Source organism: Glycine max, chromosome 5 (assembly GCF_000004515.6).
Source record: "Glycine max cultivar Williams 82 chromosome 5, Glycine_max_v4.0, whole genome shotgun sequence".
NCBI lineage: Eukaryota > Viridiplantae > Streptophyta > Magnoliopsida > Fabales > Fabaceae > Glycine > Glycine max.
Genome location: NC_038241.2, coordinates 7,538,232 through 7,550,125, shown reverse-complemented (window position 1 = coordinate 7,550,125; position 11,894 = coordinate 7,538,232). Strand labels below are relative to the sequence as shown.

The 11,894-nt window shown below is 29.4% G+C and overlaps 1 protein-coding gene across 1 annotated transcript; it reads left to right on the top strand.

Moving 5' to 3' along the window:
- The first annotated feature begins 4,959 nt into the window (after positions 1-4,959).
- On the top strand, positions 4,960-9,403 carry LOC100807743 (ribose-phosphate pyrophosphokinase 1). Its single transcript, XM_006579616.4, has 8 exons — positions 4,960-5,274; positions 5,375-5,548; positions 6,153-6,401; positions 6,729-6,872; positions 6,950-7,117; positions 7,908-7,977; positions 8,667-8,748; positions 9,160-9,403. Exons 1-8 carry the CDS (start codon positions 5,161-5,163, stop codon positions 9,338-9,340), a joined length of 1,182 nt encoding a protein of 393 aa, XP_006579679.1. The 5' UTR covers positions 4,960-5,160; the 3' UTR covers positions 9,341-9,403.
- The last annotated feature ends 2,491 nt before the right edge of the window (positions 9,404-11,894 follow it).

The window sequence follows — 11,894 nt, the reverse complement described above, 5'->3', positions numbered from 1 at the left end:
CCATATATATATATATATATATATATATATATATATATATATATATATATATATATATATATATATCAGCTATTGAAAGGTTCTTAAAAATGGTAACGATGTTGTGCATATAATTGAGAAAAAAATAGAAGATAATAAGTATCATAATATTTGAATTCTGAATTTATTGTACTTTTTAAGTAAGGGATTTGATAACATGCATCTCCATATGTTTTAGAAGGGGTATCTTACTTATTACTATTAATCATGGGCTGAATTGGGTTGGATTATCATTTTTTTATACTTAATTTTAAATTTTGACTGGTCCAATTTTTTAAACCTAAACCCAATTTGATCAAGACTAAAATTATATGGAGAAGATTAAGTCAACCTAATTTTCTAACGTAATATACTAATTTTAAAATTATGTATAATTAAATCATGGAATAAGAGAATTACAAGACTTAAATTAAGGTATATTTTATAATACATATTTTTAAAAATTATTACAAACATAATATTATGTTTATAAAATATTAACTATTAAATAAAAGTTATTATCAATACACAGTTATTAAAAAATACTTTTTAAGAGAACATTAAATATTAAACTAGTTTGGAGATAACTAAGTGATTGGACACAAACATTTAAATGTTGAAGTTAAGGTTGAATCATTCAGATAGTATTTGAGTTCAATCTTTGATAAATATATATATATATATATATATATATATATATATATATATATATTTTTTTTTTTTTTTATCAAGCTCTACTTATTAAGACAAAAAAACTAGTTTGAGATTACTCAAAACTTAACTCAAACTCATCCTAAAAAATACATCGTCTAATTTAAAAATTTAAACCTATCCAAATCAACTACGAGTGGATCCAGGTTTGCAAGCCGGATTGAGCCATGCTCACCCCTAATGTTAGTAAGCCACAGCTTAAGTATATTTTAAGACAATTGTAGTTATAACTTACTAGTTTATTTTTTTCTAAAAAATAAATAGATGTAAGTTATAACTACCATGTTATCAGACTCTAGCTAGCTCCGATCGACCGATTACACCGGTTGAATTGGGAATCAAACATGTGACAAGTCTAAACCGTCTAACTTATTAAAACTCTAACTTTAAAGAAATAAGAGATAAAAAAAATAAAAACACTTTTGTTGTAAAATAAACTTCTAAAGACACTCTCATTGAATAATAGCTCCTCAAACACTATCATTCTAGATAACTATATATATATATATAATATAATATAAGGTTACTTTTATAATAATTAATAATTTCTTTTAAGAAAATATTTAAATTAAATTAGAAAAATAGATTGAAAGAAATAAGAGATAAAAAAAATTTAAAAACACTTTTTGTTGTAACAAAAACTCCTAAAAACACTCTCAAACATCGCGCCGCACACAAAATACATATTATATTTTAAATTTGATAAATATATTTCCTCTATCCCAAAATAAATGTGAAATTTGAAAAAAGAATTTCAAAAAATAAGTATTATGTTAACTTTTTCATATAATATTGATTACTTTTTATTAATTCTCCTAATAAGCATCACTGCAAGTAATACTACTAAAATTAGTTTTGTTAAATTATTATTCTTTTTTATTTATTTATTAACTTGATGTATATAAAATAATATAAGAAGACACTTATTTTAGAATGGAAAAGGTATTATATTTAATAAATATGATATTTAATATTGTTATTTGTATTAACTATATAATACATTTAATGTTATTGTGCAATGAATTTTTTATTTATATATAATCATATTCAGAACTACATAGATAGATACATGCATAGGTAAATAGACAAGAAAGAGTGTTAGAGTCAGAGAGGCGACATTAAGTCATTAACTATGAAAAATAAAAATAAAATTCTTTTAATTTCTTAATTTTTTTTGTATTGTTTGTTAATTAAATTCTTATTATTTAAAACTTAAATATGATTTTAGTCACCACAATATACGTACTTTACGCTTCTAGTCTCTATTTTTTTTTAATATAAGTTTGGTCTTTATAAAACTTTATTATACTGTTTCAGGTTGCCTTTGTTGTGTAATAGGAACTAAAAGAATAATACATGACACATATTTGAGTTATATGATAACTTTGTATTGTTTGATTAACAATAGATAACATAAATATTATAATATAAAACTTCCTAAAATATCTTTTTTAATATTAATTATTTTAACATAATTTACATTATTAGTATATTTTATAAGAATTCAAAATACAGACTATATACAAACAAGTTAACTAGTCGTAAGTACATGATATAACAAGGTTATTACAATTAGTAGATAATATAAATTTAAGATGTACATGCATTGATAAGTTGTTTGTTGTACTTATAACTAGTAAATAATATGTAAATTCGAAATACATCACACGAGAGGATTATTGCAGCATATAGTGGATGAGAAACAATAAAGGATTATTGCAGCATATAGTGGATGAGAAACAATAAATAAGTGGAGTATGTAAGTCTTTTGAACACTTTGTACCTGAAATAAAAAATTGTCCCATAATTTTGAGTAATGAGAAATTTAGTTTTAGTTCTATCTTTACCTTATTAATTTGTGTTCTCATGAATTTTTTTCAAATCAAACCTAAAAAAAAATATTTATCTTTACAGTATCATAAATTTTTCTAAATCAAACAGACCCTTAGTTCCTATTAGTGTTACTATGCACCGATAATGTCTAAACTATCTATTGGATAACAAGTGCGATGTTTCTTAAATAATATGGTACAAAATGAATATCTTTTAATATAATAAAGTTTGATATCAAAAGCTTAGGACAAAAAAAACTAACATTAAAGACTAAAACTGTAAAACAAATTTTATAGGAATCAAAACCTTTAATTTTTTTTATAAAGAATTAAAATATTAAATAAATACTATACTAGGAGATTTAAAAATATATTTAAATATTTTTAATTAATATTTTTCCATCAAAGACACGGTTTTAGTCTTTTAGACAAGGATAAGAACAAATTTACGCTATCCTCCCAAGAGAGGAACCATATTAATGTTGAATGAAAAGTGAGGGAGTTGAGAAAAAAATGTAATACAAATTTCAAAGTGAAGGCAAAACGAAAAATAAATACTAACTTTTTGTTTATAGAAGTTAACTTATTATTATTTTCTAACTAACAAAAGAAAATACATTAACATCTATATTTTTTTTTTCTAGTTTTGTTCATCTAAACATATCATAAAAAAGAAAAAAAGAGAAGCATATTGGATGGATGCTTGGTGGTGCACGACGCATATTCATCCCTAAGCATATTGAATGCCAAGCACTTGCACCGAACCAAAAGCAGCGGCGTATAGGGGCTCAATTTCGCAATCAAGAAGAACATAAACTTTTTAGCTTTGCTTTCATCGCTTGGAAGGATTTTGACTAACACAAACTCTCCTAAGTCCTAATCCAAAACAACACCTCCTTTGGCAGTATACAAATTCCACCAAACCACGGTTACCAAAAGACAAATTCCCACTCCTCTCTTCATATCGTTGTCATTAGTTTTTTTTTTAAATTAAATTTATTTCAAGTCAAGAAAATTATATTCTTTAGATAAAAAGTTTTCTAAGTCAAGAGAAAATTTTTATGACATTGTTTTATTCTTTTGCAGGATAAATATTGTTTTAATATCAGCTAATTAAAATTATCTTTAAATATAACTTTTTAAAAACTTAACATTTTTTAATTATGTAAAAATTCATAACCGGTTTATATTTACACAATGAAGTAGACCAATCAATTAATATAAAATTATTTTAAGGTTAAATTAGTTTTTCCTTTAATTTATTTTTAACATTCAATTTGGTCCTTTAAGTTTTAAAATTAGTTCAATTTAGTCCTTTAATTTTTTTAGTCCAATTTGATTTTTTAATTTTTAAAATAAATCAATTTGGTTTCATTGTCTAAATTAACTTAAGTGGTCATGTCGTCTAAATTTGTCCCTATCGTCTAAATGAACATTTTGTAATTGTTTGAAATCATTATTAAGTGGTTTTAAGCGGTCACAAAATGTGATTTTTTAACACCGTTGACTTAATTTAGATAACATGATCAAATTGAATCAATTTTAAAATTTAGAAAACCAAATCGAATAAAAAAATTAGAGAACCAAATTGAACCTAAAAAATAAATTAAATGACTAATAAACTAATTTAATCAATGTCTTGAATCTAACTAACAAGCCATTTATCCGAGTGATACTACACTTAACCCTAATCGGGTTCGAGTCTTGTTGATTAAAAAAATATGATTGGAAGATGAGACTCTACTAAAGATGATTGGTTAGATTTTTCAATAAAAATTAATCATCAATAAAATTATTGAATACTTTAGATCAATATCAATGTGGATAAAAAGTAGTCTTAAATTTTATTACCGAACAATAAATATATTAATATAAGTTTGTTAAATACATAAAGTGTTTTAGTAATTTTATCCAGGATTAGTTTTTGTAGGATATATATGACCTCGTACTAAAAATGGTTTTTTTTTCATGAACTTAGGATATTTTTAGGCAGAAGTTAAGATTAAGGATATATTTTGATAAGCTTCTTTAAAAGCTCATGTAAGAAAATAAAATAAGAAGAAAAATTGAAATAAACTTTTTCATAAATTAAAATTAATTATACATAAATTATTTATCTTTTTCCCTATTTTCTTTCAATAAATACGTACAATGTACCTTAAAAAAAAATACCCTGTACACACCTCTAATTCTTCAAGATATTTAAATTCATTTAAATATTTAATGCATTAAATGATATTTTTTCATTCAGATGAACCTGCGCACCGTACCTGAAGCAAAAACTGGATTACATTCACACTATGAATATAACAGTATTTCAATTAAATACTTCCTTATTTAATTGCATTTTTTCCCCCTGATTCATTAATTCATTAATGTCATTTTTTATATACCAGTAAACGACGTCGCGGTGACCACAGCCGCGAACACATAAAAAGCCGAATTTCGTGGAAAATACAAAGACCCGCCACCACTGCTAACAACAGAGCTCCAAATTCGCCTCTCTCTCTCTCTCTCTCTCTTCGCTTCCTCTTTCTCTTGCACAGAAACCAAAAACCGAACAAGACCAAAAAAAAAAAAAAACCCTAACCCCCCTCTCATGGCTTCTTCACTCCTTCAACCTTCTTCTTCCTCTTCTCTCTTCGCCGGCACTCTCCGAACCTTAGATTTTGTAGACCATTCCCGCGCCCGAATCTCCGCGCCTTACACCGTGGTATTCAACTAATCACTAATCAATTTTTTTTCTTTTCTGCGTTTTTTTAATTATTATTTTTTTTCACTCGATTGTGTTGTTGTTTTTGTTTTAATGGCAGAAATGTGACATGTCGGAATCGTCGAATTTCGTCAATGGGAAACCGATCATTCCGGTTCTCAACGAAAGGACTCTGCCTAAGTTCATGGAATCCGCGAGGGAGGCGAAGGCCGTCAGCAGAAATAGTAACAGGTTGAAATTGTTCTCTGGCACGGCCAATCCCACACTCTCCCAGGTTATTATTATTTGTCTATTGTTTACTTTGATATTTTGAGTGAATGGGTCAAAATTAAGTGTTGAAATTTGTGTTAATTTTTAAATAATGAAAATTAATGTGTGTTTCGTTGGGACTAATATTTGACCGAGGACTTTTTCATCATTCAATGGCTGTTGACTGACGCACTAACTTTTACAGGCTTATCTGATAATATTTTGGTCTTTCGGTGGATTTTTTTTTAAAACATGAGTTTTTTTTAACTGAATAAATATTCCTAGTTTGATTTCTGATCCAAAGGATCAATATAATTGAAGGTGTTGTCATCTAGCACCGTGGTGTGCATCAATTTGTTGTTATAAAATAGGTGCTGCAAAAACTTATTTTTTTTACCAAGGGGGTCTAGATTAGTTAGTTGAGTATGATGCGTGAGTTGTTGTAAATGTCTGGTACCTGTATTTGATTCTTACGGATAAAAAAAACTTATTTTTTGAACTCAGGATCTAGTAGCTACCTGATGTTTTGGTTGCTTGATATAAAATAAAGTTGGTATATGGTGTCTTTTTATTGGGCTGGTTTTATTTGTTGAGTTTTGTGGGTTTTCTAACCGTGTTGCTTTGATTAGGAAATTGCTCGGTACATGGGCCTGGAACTTGGAAAGATTTCCATCAAGCGATTTGCTGATGGTGAAATCTATGTCCAGTTACAAGAGAGTGTTAGAGGTTGCAATGTTTACCTTATACAGCCTACCTGTCCTCCTGCAAATGAGAATCTCATGGAGCTTAAAATAATGATTGATGCTTGTCGGAGAGCATCCGCCAAGAATATCACTGCTGTGATTCCCTACTTTGGATATGCCAGAGCTGATAGAAAGGCAAGTATTTTGGACATAACTGTTTTTCTTTTGTATCTTTGTAATTGGTAGTTTTATTCAAGGAGTCTACCTATGATCCACAATTGCTATTGCAGACAATGTTCTCCTACTCATTGGTTAAATGCTTTCGTGTACTTGTGTTCTCTTTCTGGAAATTTTCTGTCCTGTTTGTGATGTATCTGTTCAGTTCTACCCATTGTCTTGTGTGCTTGTTTCCTTTGTTATTTTATTGAATTTTTTTACCTTCAATTGGTTTTTGCATTTTGCTTGATGATGTCAACAAATGGGTTTCACATGCAACTAATGGAGCTTTTTTCCCCTCGGCAGACTCAAGGACGTGAATCAATTGCTGCTAAACTTGTTGCGAACCTTATTACAAAAGCTGGGGCAGACCGTGTTCTCGCTTGTGACCTTCATTCAGGGCAGTCCATGGGTTACTTTGATATTCCTGTTGATCATGTACACTGTCAGGTAAGTAGGTTCTTAATGGTTGTAGTTTATTTATTGGTAACATGTTTCCTAATACTATTGTTTATGATGTCCACTAGCCCGTGATCCTTGATTATCTTGCCAGCAAGACAATAAGTTCAAGTGACTTGGTGGTTGTTTCCCCTGATGTTGGTGGTGTCGCAAGAGCTCGTGCTTTTGCAAAGAAATTATCTGATGCACCCTTAGCTATTGTAGACAAAAGGCGCCATGGACACAATGTTGCTGAGGTAATAGCTGGAACAAAACATGTGCATTATCCTTGACATGCTGCTGCAGCATTTTTCTTCTGGAATTGCTATCTATGTAACAGAGTGTACTTTAAACAGATTTTATTGGGTTTTCCTTGGCGTTCGTTAGCAATAGTTACTCTTTCCAAAAATAAATTGCCCTCTTCACGACACTTTGCTTAATCAACGAATGTGGCCATTGATAATGTCTATTTGATGTGTTGAAGTATATTAAATTATTTCTTTGGCATTATCATATATATTCATTTAAATTTCATTTAAAAAAGATGGAAGTTCATAAGTGTAAGATACCTCCTTATGCACTGTACTGTAGAAGTTACAGTGATATTTCTCTTTTAATTGTGACTAGCTTTGTTAGGTATGCATAGTATTTATTGTTCCTTTTAGATTGTGATAAAATTGGGGTATTAGTAGAGTCAATTGGGAATTTGGGATCCATGCCACTTGATACGAAGGTACTGTCTTAGTGTCGTGCTGTTGTCTGGGATTTCATTGACTTTGACAAGGTTGTGAATTATTTGAGTTCCAGAGGGAACGAGGGATTATAATACTCCAATGTTAGGCCTAGAATTCTGGCTTCGGTGACTGGTTAGATATTTGGGTGCCATGTTACTATTATTTGGTGGCCAATCTTAGTTACATTGGTTTTTGCCCGAGCTCATGTTTTTTATTGTTAGTTTTGAATGTGCTCATGGTTTAGCTAGTTTTATGGTATACTAATTATCCTCGGGCAAACTTATCTGTCTTCTGTCTTATGTTTGTGATGCAGGTGATGAACCTGATTGGTGATGTAAAAGGAAAAGTTGCTGTAATGGTGGATGATATGATTGACACTGCTGGTATGCCATCTTCAATGCCCAATTTGAAATTTGAAGATAGATTTTTTTTCCAGTGTTTTTTATTTTGTTGCACTTGGTGTTTACTTGCTGGGTTAAAGAAATCTAGCTAAGCAAACAAATTTTAGCTTGTTTTATTAATTAAAGTTTACATATGTTGACATTCGAGACCTTTTCTTGATGTATCTTCTCTCAATAATGTTCCTTGTTGGCTCTGAAATCCTGCCTTTCTATTTTGCTTAGTGTATTTACCTGAACGGCTACATTTGAAGATTGAACTCGTAATATCTATTTTTTTAATGAACTTTTTATCGAAAAGATTCCAAATGTTCTTTTGCATATTTTGGTATTCCTAATTTTTTATGTGCATCAGAATTTTATATTCGTATATTCTAGTATTATGAGGGAACGGCTGAATGTGGCTATAGAGACCAGAAATTAATTAAATGATAAATACTATCTCAAGATTGTAACAGAGGGGGGAAATTTAGTCTTATTCTAATCCAGCCATTTGCTGAGAAGATGGTTGGTTGCTATTTGAAAGGTCTCAGCTTGCATTTTCCTTAGGGAGAATTTATGGTGTTTCCTCTTTGTTGAGTAGGCAAGAATGGTGGTTGCTTAGTTTCTTTCTGCCCTTTTAATTACTAACAGCTGTTGGTGCATGCACTTATTCTAATGATTTTGGATGTCAGGGACCATTGCTAAGGGTGCAGCACTATTACATGAGGAGGGAGCTAGGGAAGTGTATGCATGCTGCACTCATGCCGTTTTCAGGTATTTGCCTTCTGTGTTTTTAATCTTTATCCTTGTTTCTCCCTAATAAATAGTTGAAGTAAAATAATAGAATCTGGTCTACTGCCAAATATGAAGCATGTTTTGTTCTTGTAATGATTTGTTCTTAAATTAACAAATTCTCCTGTTATGTAGTTTATAAATCTGATGGTTAATTATTTAGTAATCAATATTGTTAGTCAGCTTCTTGGGCATTGTTTGAATGCATTCCTGTTTAGCATTATATATGAACAAGTATTAATATGATAGTGGTTTTGTTATATATGAACTAGTATTAATATGATAGTGGTTTTGTTTTATTTGGATGATCATAATCCTCTTGTAATTGAGGGGTGGTTATGTACGAACCAATATTAATAGTATGGTGGTTTTTTTTTATTTGGATAATTACAGTCCTCCCGCAATTGAGAGGTTGTCCGGTGGCTTGTTTCATGAGGTGATTATCACAAACACCATTCCAGTTGCAGAGAAGAACTATTTCCCCCAGTTAACTATTCTTACTGTAGCAAACCTATTGGGTGAAACGATTTGGCGTGTTCATGATGACAGTTCTGTTAGTAGTATTTTTCAGTAAACAATCCCAATGACCTTTTGCAGTTAATTTAATCAATAAATGTTTTTTTTTTTAAATTTTAAACCCTGTTTTTTCTATCTTGTTTAATTTTTACTTTTAGTTCTAGTCCATTATTTTCTAAATTCAATCATCATTTGGGGTTGCAAATATTTGGAGTCTTAAACGATTAATACACGTTAGCATATGAGTAATCATGCCCTCTTCCCCGAGAAACTTGGAAAAATTTGGATTTACATGTTTTGGCATGTGATAAAATTTAAGAATGACGGTAAATTTTAAATTTTTCACTCATGAGAAATATTCTTGAGATCTGAGTGTATTCATCAATAAATGATAATGATGATTGATAAGTGAGCATGTTATTTATTTATACCATACAATGATGTTAATATTTAGAACTTCTGTTTAATTACATAATCTATAATATAATAATGCTAATTGATGCCCGGGGTGCTAATTTACAGTTGAATTAGCAGTGATTTACTTGATTTGTACTTAATTGATGTACCATTTTCATGTTTTCATCTTGCACGTACATGATTGACTTTGAGAATTAAGAGTGATCCAGTGATTTACTTGATTTGGCCTTAAATTATTGATTATTTTAAAATGTTTGATTTATAAAATCACAAATACGTGTTTAATTACTCTAAGTAAGTATTTTGATTTTTTTTAAATAATTAATTCAATATGGATAACTCATTCAATTTTCTGAAAATATAAATGATTTTATTTTAATTACATGAATATATGATGGGACTTAATGAATAGGTGCAAAATTATGAATCATATTAAAAACTCCATTCATTCTTGTCAGAAATATATTAAAATTATTTATTGTAAAAATAATATATTAAATTATAAATTAATTCATTGTTGAATTATTGATGAGTTTGATATTTCAAATTATTGGTATCAATCTCAAGTTGTAATGTGTCGGGAAGTTTGAATGGTATTGTCGAAATGCCAGTCTTTGGTTTAAATGTATGTATTATCTAATTACCCAATGCCTAATTTTAGGAATAGAGAAATTTAAATATATATTGTATAATTTTATTTATACCATAACATGATGTTAATATTTAAAATTTCTGTTTAATTACATAATTATTTGCATAATTATCTCTGCGTGACTGATGTTAATACCGATCAATAGGTTAAATATATTAATAAAGAAAGTAGAAAGTAATATTACAAGTGACCAATATTTTATGTAAAGCTGACACTATATATCACCTAAATTCGTTAGTTGTCAATTGTAGTTTGAATTTTAGAGACATGTGGTGATGGTGACAAGTAAGTAAGTAACTAAAGATAATGAGTTGATTACTTTTTTACAATCTATAAATAGAATGTTGCATTTGGATTTTGAGTTCATTAGGTGGTTGCCGGATGTATATCACAGCGGATTGGAGAACTTAATTTTACTATCTATAAACTATAAATAGCATTCGACTTTATAGTATTCCATACCACGTTGCATTTGTTCTTTCTATATTACTACAATCACAACAATATCTATGTAACTATTGCCTCTAAAATTAGTTAGCATTGTCTACCCTGAATGTTGTTAATTTTTATGATCTATCTAGGACAATATGATGTGCTACTCCTTTTTGCTTTGTTGTTTATGAAAGATGTAAGTATTTTGGATTTCAACTACTTCCAAAGCTGTTGGTTGTGTCTTCATACCGTGAATGTTCTCGAGTCACACTCTCAGCATGCCTCAGCTTGAACTAAAAATCCAGTTTTTTTTGGGTGAAAAGGTATTTTTATGATATACTCTTTCATTATTTTATAAGCCAATACTTCACTGCTATTAATCAATAATTATATTTTTATTTTTTTAGCGCACAAAGAACGCGCGCAAGAGATATTTATTTAATCCTTGCACAAAGATTGATATCTTTTACTCTTCTACTCATGCGGTGACCTGTTTATGATATGCACCAATATAACACAAAACCCATCTATATATATACATATATTTTTTTTTAATATAACTTTTGGCTCTTTGGGTTATTAACCTTTTCCTTCTATTTCACTTTTTTTGTTGTTGTACTAATTCTAATTCTAATTATAGTTGTTATTCACAAACAAAAGGCATGGTTCAGTTACTGAAAAAGACGTGTTATTGGTTGATTTTAGCGTAGGGAATAAATAAGTCTAAAACTGAACGTATGAAGTATAGTTTCAGATCGTGTGTGGAAGGTATGTTGTACACGGTTAGGCCTTCAAACAGTTTTGTCAGGAACTACTATATAACATTTTTAACATGAGTTAAGGAGACGGAAGAAGATGCAACACGAAGTGTGGAATTATATGGAGCTCTGTGACATGGACTTTATGGAAATGTAGAAATGAGATTGTCTTTAGGAATGACACAATTGATAGCACAAATTTCATAGAGGAGGTTGGTTTTAAGGCTTGGTCATATTCGGCAAAATGACAGATTTCAAAGTATCCACAAAAATGTGGATGGCTAATCCAGTGCATGCATAACCAACTTGTGAATATGGTAGGTGATTCGGTACAGTGTAGGCAACTATTGAAT